At 38.4% G+C, this 18,712-nt stretch overlaps 1 protein-coding gene across 1 annotated transcript in view; it reads left to right on the top strand.

Moving 5' to 3' along the window:
* The first annotated feature begins 10,190 nt into the window (after positions 1 to 10,190).
* The window catches only part of LOC110116085 (oxysterol-binding protein-related protein 1C), a 42,742-nt gene continuing 34,220 nt past the window's right edge, over positions 10,191 to 18,712 (top strand). The window contains exons 1-3 of the mRNA XM_020849543.2: positions 10,191 to 11,176; positions 11,274 to 11,630; positions 14,608 to 14,707. Coding sequence (XP_020705202.1) covers positions 10,580 to 11,176; positions 11,274 to 11,630; positions 14,608 to 14,707 — 1,054 coding nt within the window. The 5' untranslated portion in view covers positions 10,191 to 10,579. The remainder of the gene's footprint in view (positions 11,177 to 11,273; positions 11,631 to 14,607; positions 14,708 to 18,712) is intronic.

The raw sequence follows: 18,712 nt of genomic DNA, 5'->3' as shown, positions 1-18,712 counted from the left end.
GTTCTCATAATAGCTTCACAATCATCTTAAAAAAGAGCTACATCTCAAATAAATCCTAAATATTTAATTAATTTTTTTGTGTCAAATCCTTAAAAATTTGTTTTCAACTCAAATCTAGCCATCCAAATTATTAAAACTACTAACAAAGGTACCATTTAATTGTCTGCACATAGAAAAAAATATTAAAACAACAATTATTTATTTTTGTTTATATATTTCATAGCAGAAATTATCTTCTTAAAATATTTTCAGCGTTCAAAATATATTTACATATTTATTTTTTTAAACTAAATTTAAATATTCAATTACATAATCATGTCTAGTTCTTCGAATTCCTTCATACTTATTTCAAATTTAATAAAAGTTTATTTTATAGGGAGTTTTACATACATACCACTTAATACTATTCTATTTACATATTTAACACCTAAAACTTTAATATTACATAAATACCACTCATAGTTCATTTTTATACAAAATATGAGTGGTAAAAATGAAATATATGAGTGGTAGGAAAGAAATATAAGTGGTATATTTGATATTAAAATAATATATGGTGGTATGGATGTAATATTAAAGTTTTAGGTGTTAGATATGTAAATAGGATGTTATAAAGTGGTATGTATGTAAATTTCCCTATTTTATATTACATTCCTGCTTCCTACTTGATATATCATCAAAACATTATCTTGATCGGGCACAAATCTCAGAGCAAAAACAAGTTGGAAATTTCAAAAATTAAATCCAGGGCCATCTGAACTCCGATTTAAGAAAACTTATAGTCGAACTGAACGTCTCGAAAATACAAACCCAACGACACCAAATTCGAGCCCAAATGAACCCAAATCGAAGACCTAAAGCTCATTTGGAAGGTTCAAACCATAATTTGGATTACCTTACGGCTTCCAAAAAGGACATGCTTATAGTCTAATCAAGCAACTCGACCAGACAAATCTAACGAGCCCAAGATTTTCAAATTTTTATATCATTAAGAAATTCTAATTTCCAATAAACTCTCCAAGATCAATGGGATCAACATCGGCCGTCCATTCAAACCACTCCCAATTTACCCTTGATCTTCCTCCTATTTACCGATCATGCCACTCTCGAAAAATTATAAATAGACCCATCATTCTTCATTGAGGAGGGACCGAAGGGAGGTAGAAGGGGCCCAAGCAAAAAAAGAAAAGGAAGAGAGCCCTCTTGCCACCAGACTCCTCGCCACCGCTGGACTTCCACCTGGCCGTCGACTGACACCAGAATTTTGTCCAGCCACCAACTGACACCAGAATTTTGTCTGGCCACCAACTGACACCGGAATTCTGTCCGACCACCAACTAACACCGGACTTCCACCATGCTTCCAACTATTGGTGGACTTCCACCTGACTAAGGTCTTTCTGGCCTCCACTAAACCGCCGACCACAGTCATTCTGACCTCCTTCTTCGACCATGGACCTTTCGACCTTTGTAGCCAAACAATGGTCTTTTCAACCTCTGTCATTCGCCGACTACGATCCATCCGACCTTCTTCGCCGACTACGGTCCTTCTGACCTCTGTCGCTAGACAATAGTCTTTCCGACCTCTGTCGTTCACCTTCTATGGTCTTGCTGACTAAACAAACAAGATCAATATTGATTCTTCCAATTTCCACCATGTTATGTGATTTGTATGATGTATATTTTCTACATCAAACCAAAGCCTTCCCCCAAGAAAGTGCCTCATTTGTATTTGATTGCAGGCACTAGTGGATTCATTCAAATTGGGATATGCTCTGTGATTTTTCCCCATTTTAAGTGTTTTTCTATATAAAAAACTCTAGTGTCTCTTAAGTACACACACTCTCTCTCTTATCTAATTGTGTGTTGAATCTTCGTACAAAGTTAAGACATTAAACTATATATTTATGTATCAACGTGAATATTCTAGGATGCAACAATACTTATTTAATATTATTTTTATTGCGGGCTAGAATATAAGCGGTGATATAGTAATAAATTTTCATCTCTGCATTATAAGGATATCCAGCACACAAACAGAAGATGAAAGAACACAAGGATTTTTACGTGGAAAATCCTGGAAAGGGAAAAACCATAGAGGCACGCACAATTGAAAGAATTCCACTAGTGTTTTCTTAGTTTACAAGAGGCTGACTCGTCCTTAAAATTTAGGACGATCAGATTATAATAATCAACTATTGGGTTGGGTTGAAATTCAGTTACAATCGGAAATCAGAATTCCGGCGTTAGTTGGCGATCAGGCAGAAAACTGACGTCAGTCAGTTATCGGACAGAGCTCCAGCGTCACTTGGAGGTCGGAGGGAATTCTGGCATCATTGGAGGTCGAGAGGAACTCAAGCTTCACTTGGAGGTCGAGCGGAACTCCGACGCCACTTGGAGTTCGGGCAGAACTCCGGCGCCACTTGGAGTTTGAGAGGGAACTCCGGCAGTGGTCGAAGAGGAGTATCTTCCTTTTCTTCTTCCTTCTATTCTTGCCTCATTGCTTAATTCCTGCGTCAGTCGGCTGCCGGGTGAAAGTTCGGCAGTGGTTTAGGAGGAGTTTCTTACTTCTCTTATTTTTCTTCTTTCTCTTCTTCCTTCTCTTCTCTTCTTACTTCTTGCTTGTGATCTTCATTTCAAGAGAAATGAGGAATATATTTATAGTTTTATGAGAGTGGTATGACCAATAAATAGGACGAAGATCAGGGGTGAATTGGGAGTGGTCTGAATGAACAGTCAATGTTGAATCTCTTGATTGTGGACTATTTATCAGGCATTTGAAGGCTCTAATGATATCAGAATTCGACGATCTTGGGCTCGTTGGATTTGTCTTGTTGAGCTGCTCGATTTGATTATAAGCACGCCATATTTAGAACCTGTTTGGTAATCTAAATTATGTATTAAACCTTCCAAATGTGCTTCGGATCTTTGATTTGGACCAATTTGAGCTCGGATTGGGTCGAATTTGGTGTCGTTGGGTTCGTATTTCCAAGACGTTCAGTTCGATTATAAGTTCGTTGAAGTCGGAGTTCAAATGGTCTCCAATTTAATTTTTTAAGTTTCCAACATGATTTTTGCCTTGAGATTCATGCCCTATCAAGATAATTTTTCAAAGATATATCAATTTTGATTTTATTTTATATTATATTCTTATTTTTCTACAGGAGAAATTTTCACATGACGAACTAAGGCTTCGTTTGGGACGGTTTTTTTACTGCTTCTTGAAGCAACTTTTTAATATAAAAATTTAAATTTTGTACTAAAAAATTGCTTTAAGAAGCACTAAAAAAACGTCCCAAACGAAGCCTAAATTAATTCTTTCTTTGTGAGCAGCATGAGGTTGCTTAAAGGAAAACTAATTAATTAACATTTCATTATATCTAGATAATCACCATAGAAGAAGCACCGATCGTTAAAATCTTAGCAGCATAAGGTCATTTGAGTAGTTTGATAACTAATTAAGACTTTAATTACAATATTCTAATCATGCTCACATGATCCACTTGATTAATCTCTGTTTTACAATTTAATTTTGGTTTTGGGATTCAATACATAATTAAAAATAAATAAATAAAATTCAATCTTAGCAGCACATAGAGGCCCTTGCATGGTTGGAGTTAGAAAATTGTACTATAATTGTTCTCATAACAACTGTAGAGTAGCTGATTTTCTTTTAATCTGGAATTTAGTAATTAATAGTTGAAAATTTTAGCTCCATGGATATAAGGTGTCATTTATTTTTCTCATTAAGTAGTTGCTTCTACATTTTTCTGAAGCTTCCAATAAAATCGCAAAAGTAGTAGTTAATTGTTCTTTTAATATCACAATAAAGCATATTTTAGTTTTGAAATATGAGGGACCTGATTATGAGTGTTGGAATTGACATATCATCAAAAAATTATCTTGATTGGGCACAAATCTCAAATTAAAATCAAGTTAGTACTTCAAAAATTAAATTCGGGACCATCGGAACTCTGATTTTTGCAAGCTTATAGTTGAACTAAATGTCTCGGAAATACGAACTTAATGACACCAAATTCGACTCAATCTGAGCTCAAATGGGTCAAAATCTAAAATTCAAAACACATTTGGAAGGTTCAAATCATAATTTGGATTACCAAACGGTTTTCAAACGTGACATACTTATAGTCGAATCGAGCAGCTAGACAAGACGAATCCAACGAGCCCAAGATCACTGAATTTTGATATCATTAAGCCATTCCAATACCCAATAAACAGTTTATGATCAAGGGATTTAATATCGGCTGTCCATTCAAACCATTCCCAGTATCCTTGATCTTCCTCCTATTTACTAGGCATGTTACTATGAGAAAACTATAAATAGACCCCTCATTTTTCATTGAGGAAAGAAGGAAGGAGACCAAAGCAAAGAAACAAGGAAGAGAAGGAAGAAGAGAAACTTGAGTTCTCTTGCCACCACACTCCTTCTCAACAACCGCCGGACTTTCACCCTACAGCCTACTGATGCCAAACTTCTGCCATTCGCAGGACTTTCGTCGGACTTCTACCCGACGACAAACTTCCGCCCGTCATCAGATTTCTACCCGACACCGGACATCCACTCGTCGCCGAACTTCTACCCGTTGTTGAACTTCTACCCGACGCCGGACTTCCGCCAGTCGCTGTATTTCTACCTGACGCCGAACTTTCGTCCGTCACCAGATTTCTACCCGACGTTGAACTTTTGCCCTTCATCGGACTTCTGCCTGTAGCCAGTCTTCCATCGGACTTCTATCTGACGCCGGACTTCTATCTATCATTGAACTTCTTCATAACACTGGACTTCTTCCTATCACTAGACTTTCGACCTCTATCGTGAGCCAACAATAGTCCTTTCGACCTTCGTCGCCTGCTGACTATGGTCCTTCCACTCTCCTTTGTCGATTATGGGCCTTCCGACAGGCGTCGCATGTAGATTATAGTCCTACTAACCAAACTATCATATATATACTGATTCTTCTTATTCCCACTATATAATGCACTCTATATGTTGTATATTTGTTACATCAAGCCAAGACTTTCCCATAAAAAAAAACATAATTTGTAATCAACTACAAATAATTATGGATTCATCTAAACTGGGTCAGACCCCATGGTTTTTTCCCTATTTAGGGTTTTCCACATAAAAATCTTAGTGTCTTTTTAAATATTACACACTCTATTTTATTTTATTGCGTGTTTGATCTTTGTACAAAGCTAAAACATTAAACTTTATATTTCTCTACCACGACGAATATTCTAGGACCCAATAATTTAGCGTCGTCTGTGGGAACATAGTTCCTAATTTAAGAGGGGGGTGGGGGCAGTTTTTGCTCCAACCTCAAAAGGTTGTTCGTGTTAATGTTCTAACAACAGCTATTTCCGCGTCAATTTTATGGTAATTAAATGTAGATTGGGGGGAAACCTTGACTACAGTCATGGTCAAGAAGATTCATTCAACTCTTTCAATATCCAAGACGATATATTTGGATAATAAAGCTTCTAGCAAATGTAACAATACTTCCAATAAACTTCAAGTTTTATACTATCCATAGCTGGGCTTCTACTCCTTGGACAATGTCTTAATCTCAACCTTAAAAAGACAGTAACACTCTAAAGATAAATATTTCTTCACATTTGATTCGGGATATACGCGGCGTTCACCCTCTCCTAATCAAGGAAAAATTTATCCCAAGAGGATTTGATTCAATCTCTTCCATACAGGTTAACGTCATCGAGCAGCACTTTGACATACAACCTTGGATATGACATACACCATTGAAGGATTCTCTCGACCTCTTTAATATATGTTAATGTATCGAGCAGTACTTTGACATATAACCTCAGAAAGGTCATACATCATTGGTGGATTCTCTCGATCTCTTCAATATAGGTTAACGTCATCGAGCAATGCTTTGATATATAATCTCAGATAGGTTATACATCATTGGTGGATTATCTCGACCTCTTTCACATAGGTTAACATCATCGAACAACGCTCTGACATACAACCTCGAATAAGTTATACATATTTGATGGATTCTCTGGACCTATTTCACATAGGTCAATATCATCGAGCAATGCTTTGAGTGGACAACATTCCTCTAAAAAGATTCCTTAAAAATAAATGATTGATAAAGTCATCACATATATGAAGACCTTAGTAGACTAAAAAGCCTCAAAATATATATATGGAGCAATATATCAAAGCATGTCTAAAAAATGCATAAATAATTTAGCAATATGTCAAAGCATGTTATTAGCAAAATCCTACTTGACACCCACCATCATTAGCCTTTCACCCGTTGTCCAATGTTAACCCTTCACCTTATATCAACCATCATTGCTTCTCGCTCAACTACTATTAGCAACTCATCCTCCAATTGTCTCATTCGGCTCTCCACCGAACCATCGATTGACATCAAACTTCCACTCGATCGTCGATCATCAACAAATTTTTGCTCAAACAGCGTCAAAATTTTCCCATCTATTAATAACCCCTGGTTCTCCTCCCAAGTACTATTATCACTATATCTTCTCAAATCGCCATTGCATGCAAGCATCAATTGATCTTCTTCTATCAAGTGTTGTCTATTAATAAAATAATCTTTCATCATGACCTTTTCTATACAAAAGAGGGGCACTGAAGCTTGATAGGAGATACCACCTATCTTAGACAGTGGAATGCATTTAATGTAAGAAGAAGAACGTATGAGAAGAAAAAAGGGAGGAGAAAGCTCAATCCATACAAAAGAGAGGCACTGAAGCTTGATGGAGGATGTCGTTTATCTCAAATAGTGAAATACCTCTAATGTAAAAAGAAATTTAAGGAAGTAAAGGAGAGAAAGACCAAAAATTCTAATTTCTACATAAGAGAGGGACATTGAATTTGAGTTGGGAATACCATCGACAAAAAATAACGGAATGCATCAACTGTAAGAAAGTTAGAGGGTGAAGACAGGAGAGAAAAATGGGAAATTTTTTTCTTGCCTCAATGGGATATTTATAGGATAAAAATGAGAGGAAATTATTTAAAATTTGGGGGAAAATTTTCTCCAAATTATTTAAATTGTTTCAAAAAGTTTTGTGAAAAAAAAAAGTTATAACAGAAAATTGAATTCAAGGAAAATAATTTTTTTATATATTAAAATTATACATTTTTAAATGGAATGATGATTTAAATTAAGATCAATACTTCGGGGTTCTGCACCTACAAGTATATATCTATGAAGTTTATAAATAAATTTCATTCAATCAACGCATCAAATTCAAAAGAATATTTTTATTAGGGTTCATGATCTCCGGCTTAGCTTAAGGAGGAAAAAGTGGACCCCCCTATGTTTGGCCATCCAATGGCGTTCTAGCTCTCCCAGCCTTTGGCATAGCTTTCCAACCCCCTTGGACAAGAGGTATAAGTTGAAGCCATGATCAATGTTAGGAGCTTATGATAGATCAGGGAATGGGTTAGGACCAATTGGAGTGAGGTTGACAGAGATCCTCAATTTATTTTTTAGATTTTGTTATGCATTTCTTTTCATTCTTTTGTAGTTAGGAGCTTATGATAGATTAGTGATTATACTGATATCCTAACTATTACATATTGATTTTAGGAGAATGAATATGGTGCAATATTTTGAGGTATATAATTGTTAGTTGTTTTTATTGGTTATTATTTATATTGATAATTTATAGAAGCTCTGATATATTTTTAAAAAGATAAAATAGATAATTCTTATAAATTTGATTCTGGAGCATCACACATTTCATGGGCCTAAATTAATCAATAAAAATCCTTGCCCATTACTGAACATTTTGAAGGGAATTATGTGAGAGTGAGTAGAACCACACTCGTCCTTTAAAGGTTCTAGGGAAGACTTGATAAAAATTGGACTCTTCTTCTCTTTAGAAATGGTGTGGAAATATAAATATAAATGAGGTGCTCATGAACTTTTGTTGACTAATAATAAAGTTCAATTGAATTAATCTTAAATCTTATTGAAATTTTATGATGAAAGCTTTAAAGCATGAAGAAAGTGTATTCACTTATGTTTTTCTAGATTACCAATGCGCACTTGCTCACCAAATCCAATTTCTTCCTTAATGAGGTGGTACAATCTTCTTTTTGTAAAATATGTTTATGTTTACAATAAAATAATATGGGCATTATAGATAAAGTAGTGGTTTCAAGGGATATTGGACTAGTTATCAATTTTTTAAAGACCACTATAACACTTTAACCCCTAAGCAATGATATTGTGCTCTCCTTAAGTGATGAGGAAATGTTTCAAACAAATGATGACTTTAGTTTCGCTTCAGAGAGGTTGTTAGATTCTTCTTGAGTGATGGATGTAATCATGCATGAAGAATAGGGGTGGGGGTTGAGTTTTCTTGATTGCAGGCTTACAACGGGCATTCTCCTCAAGTCGTAGTGCTTCCTTGCCATCTAGAGTGATTTTGGTGCAAGTTTTGGTTTTGAACCATTTCATAATAATCAAGACTATTTATATAAGAATAATTCCATATAGGATTATTAGGTGTTGACCATCCATGGTAAGGAAAGAAAAGGGTAATTTAAAAGTGTTGTAATGCTTATTAAGTTGGTGGTGTATTTCTCATATGTAGTGCAATCTAATACATTTTAAAAGATGATTTATCCAAGTTTAGTGCACCAAATAAGGCCATCTCTATCTTCAAATCTCTTCATACTCTCATTTAACTGTTAAAAATTAAGAGTGAGGCTATCTACAGGAAGGGTTTATCATGAAACCATGTTGATGCCTCAATTAGTATTTGAACTTCAAATAAAGATGAATTCATAAAGATTATAAGAGAGCCTTCACATAATGGGGTAATTTTCTTTTATCTCGATGCCTTGAATGGATATTTATGTGAGTTGGAGGAGAGGTAATTTGTTCATTGACAATCTAAATGTAGGGAGGAGAGATTATTCTGTGCGGAATCTGAATGTATTCGAAGACGAATCCGGGCGTGCCACATCACTGGATGCACTGGGCCCCGGTGATGTGGTATGCCCGGATTCACCTCTGAACATATTCAGATTCCACACAGAATAATTTTCCGGTAGGGAGACATCATTCTTTAAAAAATATACGAATATATTATATTATATACTCTATTTGATAAGAGGGCTTTATGATTTATTATGAGATTGGAGTATACAAAGCTCAAACATTTTATCATCAAAAGATTGTGCTAAAAATTATGCTTCTAGAATGATCAAATAAATTCTGGCTTCAATATTTGTGCCAATAGGTTTTAAGTAGATTATTATAACAAACTTCTTCAAGATCTATTAATCAATAGTAAAAAATTGCATTCAATGTTTCTTAGTCCCGTATGCATTCTAATGTAATCTAATAGTTATATAACTAAAGCATACACATCTCATCTTGATCTGTTGGTTCAGAGATTTGGCTATCAACAAAAAGGTTTTGGGTTTGAAACTTGCATATGTCACGTGTGTGCAAATTTGCCTTAATTGACTCAAATGTCTCAAAAACACAAAAAAAGAAAGAAAACTAAAGAATTAATATCACATTCCTTCTGTTGCATGCATATAATCAGTTTATAAAGGAAATCTAAATGCACATGATCGAACTTTCCCAAATAATCACAAAACTTTGGGATCATATGAGAGTTATATGCGATCCAGAGCATTAAAAAAAAATCATCCAAAGTGAAGTAATATAAAACTAGAATCGAGCTCACATGAACAAATTGAGACAGCCTATATTATGCAACTCTCATTGGTTTGCTGGTTAAGAGTTTGACTCTCAACTAAGAGGTCATTGATTAAGTCTGACATATATATAGTGTTTGTGTTTAAGAAATTACGCAATGCGGACACTGAACTGTCCGGAGGTGAATCGGAACCCGCTACATCACTTGATACATAGTGGTACACAATCACAGTACATAATAAATGAGTGACATGACACGTTCTGATTCACTTACGAATGATATCTATATCCGCATAAGATAATTTTACTTGTGCTTGGGCGTTAGCCCTAATTTATATAAAAACAAAAAACCCAAAAAAAAAAAAAACCTACACTTGGTTTTAGAGAGCAGCCCAGCAGCAGAAGGGCTTGCGCGTAAATTATCAATCTATTCTTTTAAAATATGAAATTACAAGGATTATAGGGGCTACCAAGCAAGCATGTCAATAATCCAAACAAATCGCAAAATTATACTGCTGAAGTCTTCTTCAAGTTAAGGCGAGAATATGACGACCAGTGGCTTCGTCTCCCCCTTCCTTTGCTTGGCCGACTTTCTTCGCTCCAGCCCCATTTATTATTTCTCTTCTCATGCCTCGCATTTCTTCCGTTCTTCCCTTCGAATTCGCCATTTTGCTAGATTTCCAAATTTTACATCTCCTCATTTCGATCTCCCAAGATTGAATTAAAACCGCCCTTATGATCCCGACCTCCGCGCTGCTACTCCTCTCCTCACCACACCACGCGTGTCTTTGCAATCCCTAACCGTCTCTCTCTCTCTCTCTCTCTCTCTCTCTCTCTCTCTCTCTCTCTCTCTCTCTATCTTGTCTTCCCTCTCCCTGAATGCATCCCTTCTGCTGCGCCTCCCCCGTTCCCGTCTCTCCCGTCGCCGGTGCTTCGTCAACCTTACAACTGCCGCCGATGCCCCCTCCTCCGCCGCCGTCGCCGCCGCCGCCTCCTCCAACCCGATCCGACCAAACTCAACTGCTCCTCCACTTCCCCTACAGTCGCAGCACTCGCTCCGCCCCAACGACCTCCCCTCCCCACTCCGCCAACGCGGCCTCCGCTGCCTGTGGTAACGGTTTCCGATGGCCGAGCGTTGCTAATCTCTCCGCTGACTTCTCTTCTACCCGCATCTCTTTCCACGATGCTGCTGAACTCCGCCTCAACGACGTCGTTGGCAACGGCATCGCAGGCATCCTCCACAAGTGGGTCAACTACGGCCGTGGTTGGCGTCCCCGATGGTTCATCCTCCAGGACGGGGTCCTCTCCTATTACAAGATCCATGGCCCCGACCGCATCAAGTTTCATGAGGAGGCCGATAAGGGCTCCAAGCTAATAGGCGAGGATTCGCTTCGCCGCGTCAGAAGTCATCGCCGTAATGGATCGAACTCCCTCAACGCCTTCCAACGCAGACCGATTGGGGAAGTCCACCTTAAGGCAATATCCGTTGAAATTCGTCCTGCTGCTTTCTCCGTTCTCGATGAATTTGAATTTGATATGTTGTTTTTTTGGATACTTCCTTTATTCTTTTTAGGTCGCGACAGTGAGGGAGAGCAGATCGGACGACAGAAGGTTCTCGATATTTACAGGAACGAAGAGGCTACACCTTAGAGCAGAGACCAGGGAGGATCGGGCGGCGTGGATGGAGGCTCTGCAGGCGGTGAAAGAAATGTTCCCTAGGATCTCCAATAGCGAGCTTATGGCGCCCGTGGACAACTTCGTTGTATCGACGGAGAGGCTGAGGCAGAGGTTGCAGGAGGAGGGGGTGAGTGAGGCGGCAATCCAGGATAGCGAGCAGATCATGAGGACTGAGTTCGTGGCGCTGCAGGGGCAGCTTGCTATTCTCAAGCAGAAGCAGTTGCTTCTTACTGATACCCTTAGGCAGCTAGAGGTATGAAATCGAGGAGTCTCTGGTCCTGAAATGTGAGATCCTTAATGACTGTTCTAAGAACAGTGCATTCTTCATTGACAATAAAAACCTGGATGGCTTTGTTTGCTAAGCATTGTAGAACTATTTTTAGAGTTTCAAAGGTTCCTTTTTGTAGGAAATATTTTGTCTGACTGATTACGTTGTTATCTTCTGCTTTTTTAGTTTTTTATCCCTTCTGAAATTTCGAGTAGACTGTGAAGTTTTTTGTGACTTTGTTAGATAGATGTAGAATTAGTAATATTAAACAGTGAGATGCTGTTCGCAACATGTATTACATATTGATCATTTTTCTACATGAATTGATCATATATCTTAGATCTTACTGTGGTATTTTATATTGTGAACTTTCAACCGAAGTAAGATATGCACCTTTCCTGGCCTTATTAGCAATTATAAAAATTAATGTGACAAGTTGTCTACAATCTGTATTATTGTGACACCTGTAAGAGATCCTTTTCTGCTTAGAAGACTAAATGGAGAAGCATTGAGCTATACCTAAATCTAAAAGATTATTAAGTACTTTTCTACTATGAAAAGAAAGAAAAGTTCAAAACTTTCACTAGTTAAGGGATTTCACAATTTTGGTTTTATTGCAACTTGTTATTATCAAATGATTTTTATTTATACAATGGGTGTGAGAATTCTATTAAACTTCCTGAAGCTGTCATGCCTTTTTTGAGATTATCCATGGTACAACAACAACAACAACAATAAGCCTTTATCCCACTACGTGAGATCGGCTACATGAATCATTTTTCTCCATTGTGTCCCGTTAAGAATCAATTCTCATAAAAATCTAATAAAAAAGGTCATTTTTAATATTTTATAACCAAGTCTTTTTGGGTATACCTATACCTTTCTTAACATAGGTCAAATCTCATGCATCTAATCTCCTAACCGGGTCATTGGAAGACCGACGTTTTATGTGACCAAACCATCTAAGGAGACTCTCTCTAATCTTATTTGACATTGGAGCTACTCCAAACTTTTCACATATATACTCGTTTTGCATTTTCTCTCTAAGAGTAAAGCCACTCATCCACCTGAGCTTCCTCATCTTTGCAACAATTAACTTAATTGTATATGTCTCTTTTAATGGACCATAAAGCATTGCAGGTCTCACCACCATCTTATAGAATTTTCCCTTAAGTTTGAGTGGTCTTTTTCCATCACACAACAGGCCCGATGCATTCCTCCACTTCAACCATCCACCTTGAATTCTATTGATAATATCCCCATCTATTTCACCATCGCTTTGAACAATACACTCGAGATATCTAAGACGTATACTCTTATTAATGACTTGATCGCCCAAAGTCACAATTCCCTTTTAAATCTATTACTACTAAAATTACATTCCATGTATTCAGTTTGAGATCTACTCAGAAGAAAACCTTTAGACTCTAAGGTTGACCTCCATAATTCAAGTTTACCTTCAACTCCCTTTCTAATCTTTTCAACAAGAAGAATATCACGAGCAAAAAGCATACACCAGGGTACATCCTCCTGCAAATGTCTAATAAGAACATCCATGACTAAAGCAAAAATATATAGGATTAAAGCTGATCCTTGATGTAATCTAACTTAGGGGTGTCAAAATGGGTCAGCGAGTCAAGTTTGGGTCGAACCCGGATTGACCCAGGTTTAAACGGGTTGACCCTAACCCGACCCGTTTTTGCAAACGGGTTAGGAAATCCAACCAAGACCCGACCCGCGCGAGTTATCGGGTTGACGTGACCCGCGCTAGTTATCGAGTTGACTTGACCCGAACCACAAAACATTAAACAGGCGCAGTCAGTGCGATTTCTCCTTGGCTAAAAGATGGCGATAGATCTGGAGGCTACTATAGGAGGCGACGACGACGTGATTGGCGGTAGAAGATCAGGGTTGGCCCGGGGGGGGGGGGGGGGGGGGGGGGGGGGGGGGGGGGGGCGTCTTGAGGAATGAGGTGTTTGGGTCGGTTGGAGCTGCAGGAGGCAGAATCAGCCGATTAGAATGCAGCATGATTAGCTAAATCGATCCTTCCGTCTGGAGAAGTGAGGCTTTTTGCATTGCTGCTTGCGTGAGTCGTGAGATCGAGAGATGGAGGGAGAGCCAGAGAGGCGAGGGCCGTGACCGTGAGGCTAAATTTAATTTAATTTAATTTTTTGTTTTAATTAGTGGTCTTGAAAACTATGTAGTTATGAAATTTATTTATATGATTTCATACATTGCATCATTTAGTTTCATTAAGAACTCTACTTTCTATAACGTCTTGCATCTATATATCACTATAAACTTCCGGGTGTCTTGAGGAATGAGGTGTTTGGGTCGGTTGGAGCTGCAGGAGGCAGAACCGGCCGATCAGAATGCGGCGTGACTGGCTGAATCGATCCTTCCGTCTAGAGAGGTGAGGCTTTCCGCATTGCTTCTTGCGTGAGTCGTGAGATCGAGAGATGGAGGGAGAGCCAGAGAGGTGAGGGCCGTGACCGTGAGGCTTAATTTAATTTAATTTTTTGTTTTAATTGGTGGTCTTGAAAACTATGTAGCTATGAAATTTATTTATATGATTTCATACATTTCATCATTTAGTTTCATTAAGAGCTCTACATTCTATGACGTCTTGCATCTATATATCACTATAAACTTCCTGAAATGCCATTGTTTGGTTCTAACTACTGAAATGGGATGAAACCGATTAAACATTGTTGTTTGTCCTGGATTCCAATGAGTCCCATATGAAACACGTGAAAAACAGATCAGTTTTGTTTTGAAAAGCATGGTTCAAAATGTATGAGCTAGATTTAACAAGTTTCTTTTTATTCTTTTTGGCTAGATCTTTAGCCTAAAAGTTATTATCTTTACAGTCTTAATGGGTTTTTAGTTGCGGCAATAATTTTTCTTTTTCATTTATATTGCTCTAATGAAATACTCTTATGTCTTTTCCTTTATCATATAGACAGAAAAGGTTGATTTGGAGAATACCCTTGTCACAGAAAGTCAAATACAATCAAAAGAACATGCTTCTGCTTCAGCATCAAGGAATGATAAGGGTAGTGGTATGTTATTTTGTGGATAGCTTTTTTCATTTTAAACATTTATTTATATTATCTTCTTATATGACCTTGGTGTTGATTTGTAACTACTATTCCGCTCTTTTTGTAAGTAGATAGTTCTATGAAACTTGTTTGACTTTCCTAAGTTTTTGGACTTAACGAGAACTTTCTTTTTCCCTATGAAATAAGGTAGCAGTGGACAGCATCGCTGAGCTGAACATGTGTGTTATGTTTGATATCATAATCTGCTAAGTTTATTCATTTGGAAAATCAGGCTATCTGGTTAAATATATATTGAATATGATATTATGATTTATTCAGTTTGATATGCAATTTATTCCCTGATCTTTTTAATCTTTTAGATTACAAACTCATTTTGAAACTAGCATTCCTAATGTGAAGACAAAAATTTATCAGCATAAATTGTAGAAGCTTTTGTTGAAAGATTGAGAAGAGAGAAACATCAGACTTTCAAAAGCCATGGTTATGCCATAGTATAGTCTTGAAATTTTATTAACAAGAATTTAAATAAGAAAAGTTGGTTTTATTAAGCTGTCAAATTTGAAACCCAAATCTATTCCGGACTTCCGGGTGATATACAACTAGATTTAATTATTGGGCATAAACTGTTATGTGTGAAATCTGATTGTGTTGATTAATCTGGTTGTTATGTTATCTCGCACCTCAAAGCTTGTTGTGTTCGCTAGGGGGTTGGGGAGGTTTACCCCATTCTTGGGTTCGGGTGCATATATCCAAGCGCCCTACACTGTGTTCCCGAGTGCCCCAATGTTGAACGACCAAGAGCAGAGCGTCGCAGCGGTATAGATACGGCGCTGCAACGGTGCAAGACAAAGGCTTGAGCGCTTCAGCGCCCCAAATGGGCATCGCAGTGCTGCAAGACAGACTTGATGATTTTTTTCTCTTTTTTCTGAAGGGTTGCGTCCCTTGGGGTTATTTTACTTGTGATGAGGACATCGTCAGAGATTTCGACACGTGTACCATTGGAGACACCGGAGATCGACGACTACGATCAAGAGCTTATATTTTTTTAGTCATTTATGTAGTAATTTATTTTATTTTCAGTTTTTACTGTTTTACCCTTATGGGTGATCATTTGATGTTGTAGCCCCGAGGGCAATTTAGTCTTTGTCTCTTTTTTTTTTTTTTGGTGAGACCTATATATAGGTCATTTCTATTGTATTTGAGGATGATGATTAATATGAAATTTCAGATTTTTGTTTTGGATCTCTTTGTGAGTTCTAGAGTGAGTGGTGAAGCCTAGGAGAGGCTCAATCGAAGTATCCAACATCCCTCTTTGTGAGAGCTCTTGGTTCCTATCTTCTTCCTCTTCTAATTCTTTTCTTTCTCCCATAACCGTCGGCTCCCCAACCAGCCACCACATAGCCGGCCAGCCACCCGCCCCTCCCCCTTTTGTTAGCCCCTAGATCCCGCCCCACCACCTACTGTCCGGCCCCCTACTGTCCGGCCCCACTTCCTCCACCGCCCGCCGAACCCCATGTCCGAAGCCATCGGCCACTCATGGAACCCCACCCGCCAGCCATCCCAAAATTCATCCTTGGAATCGAGTTTCAAATTCAAATAGGCTTTCAATACTTTCCTAATTCGTTCCTTTGTCATTTAGGAAGTTTCATATTTGAATTTTGAAATTCAATTTGAAATTTGAATTTTGAATCCCTCCTTAAATGACAAAACCCAATTGGGAAACTCTTCATATCTAACCAAATCTGAATTTAATTCAAAATTTGATTTAATTATGTATGCAATCAATTGGGCCCCACTTACATTGAACCTAGACACAAATTTGAATCCCCCATAGGGCCGGCCCCCTCTCTCTCTCTCCACTTTGCCACCTAAGCAACATTTAATGCCTCCTCCAATTAACCATCAATCCTCCCAATTATCTCTACCCGTTGGAATTGAAATTAAGTTCTGAAAATCTGAATCAATTTCCCTCCAATTCAAATCCAAACCTAGAATTAACTCCCCCCTCTTTTCCCTCAAACCTGATCTTCCTTCCCTTTTTTACCCAGCAGCTACCTTATTTCCCTCCCACTGGAGCGTGCTGTCCAGAATTCAGCCAGCTAACCCTGCCGTTTTGACCGTCCGGAAGGCCCCTAGTGGCTTACCAAGACTCCCGGCCTCTACTAGTTGCCGTACAGACTTTCCCAGGTCACTGTCGGGAAATTCCTTCAGTTTTTCCCTGCTGTCCCAGAATTCCAGCCAAGCACCACACCACACCTTCATCCGAAAGGTTCCAATTGATGTCCAGAATCTGTCCAGATCAAAAACTGCAGCTGTCTTAAAGATCTGCACCTTGTCTTGGCTATTCTGTGGTGCGAAAGCTCATGGTGGCTGTCTTAGTCATCTCGTGGAATTCCCGTCGCCGGCTACTTCCCCAACGGACTAGACTTTGGGCACCATTTTTCTCTTAGTGGCATTGCTTGGTTTGCTCTCAATCTTTCTCCGTTAAAGCCCCACCATCAAGAGCATGAGTGAGCGACCCAAGGTGAAGAGTTCTATTTATTAACTGTGGATTATTGTGTTTGCCATAACAATTACTCTCTCTATTTTTTTTTTTTTTCTGTTGTTAACTTGATAGCATCCTGTTAATCTAGTTTTAATTACATGCTTTGCATAGTCTCTAATTGATAATTCCGAAAACCTAACTTGGGTAAGCACTAAATCTATTATTAGCAAAATTTTAATAATCTTATATTAAAATCCTGTAGCAATTCTTGTTTCTTTGCATGGTTTCACATCATATTTGGTATTAGAGCATGGCTAGCATGCATTACATGTGCTAGAAAACATCCTAGGAGTCTACCTAACCAACCATGTGCTTGTTTGCATGCACAACATCGTTTAATTAACTTTAGTTCACTGTTTTCCCTGCTGCCCAGTAATTTCCTGCACCATTTTCTTCATTTTAAGCAAGCCTACTTCAGTGTTTAAGTGTTACCCTTGTCACAGCAATATCCCTACTTGCTTAGGTTGCTTAAACAAATTTTATAGGTTGCTGTCCACGTTTTTCCTGCACCTGTTAGTGACATATAGGTGAGTCTGGGATTGTGTTTAAGTGCTGTACGCATTCTAGAAGCCCTCCAAAACACTTAGACAACTTAGATCTTTGCTGTGGTTTGCTGTCTTGTTCATTTCAGCATCATTTAGAAGCTTTAAGAGCATATTTCCTTAGCGTTTAGGTGCTGCCCTTGACCCGGTACCCTTCCTAGTCACCAGACTATTTTGTCCACTAATGGGGTTTGCTGTCCACATCTTTAGTGCACCTTCTAGTGACAATTTGGAGAGTCTAGCTTCGCTTTAGGTGTTGTCCCCTATCTAGATTCATCCCTAAGTGTTTCCAAGCGCTTTCCCAATGGACCCGATAAGACTTCAAAAGAAGTTAGATGACATCCTTAACCTAGTGGGCTCTATGACTAGAATTATGACGGAGAAACCTGTTGACTCTCCCCACTCTAAGTACGTGCCTCATTCGATCAATCCTGCTAGTCGGAAGATGCCTCACTCGACTTATCAACCTAGGCCTGAGCCTGAGCCTCCACGACCTCACTTAGAGTCACCTTACCGTCTACCCACCTTTGATGGTTCATCGGACCCTTACTACTTTAGGGAATGGGTTAGACAACTAGAGGACTATTTTGAATCATGTCATATCCCTGAGTCCCACTAGGTTAGCATCGCTAAGTCTCACCTAAAAGGTCGGGCTCTTCAATTTTGGATGAGGTTGGAAGATCATGAAGAGTCTCGCGGTGAGTACCCTACTTATAATTGGAAATACATGAGGCGAGAACTTAATTTAAAATAGTGACCCTCTACCAGTGACCAACCATTTGAGTTTAAGTCACCCCTTGTTCATCAAACCTTTGGGTGTTGCACTTTCAAGACCCTTACCCCTAGTGACCGTTATCTAGAACAGCACTCACCCATTAGTAACATCAGGGTTGCTGTCCCACCCTGTAGGTCTTCATC

This window comes from Dendrobium catenatum, unplaced genomic scaffold (assembly GCF_001605985.2).
Source record: "Dendrobium catenatum unplaced genomic scaffold, ASM160598v2 fragScaff_scaffold_53, whole genome shotgun sequence".
Taxonomy (NCBI): domain Eukaryota; kingdom Viridiplantae; phylum Streptophyta; class Magnoliopsida; order Asparagales; family Orchidaceae; genus Dendrobium; species Dendrobium catenatum.
This window is presented reverse-complemented; position numbering and strand designations above follow the sequence as displayed.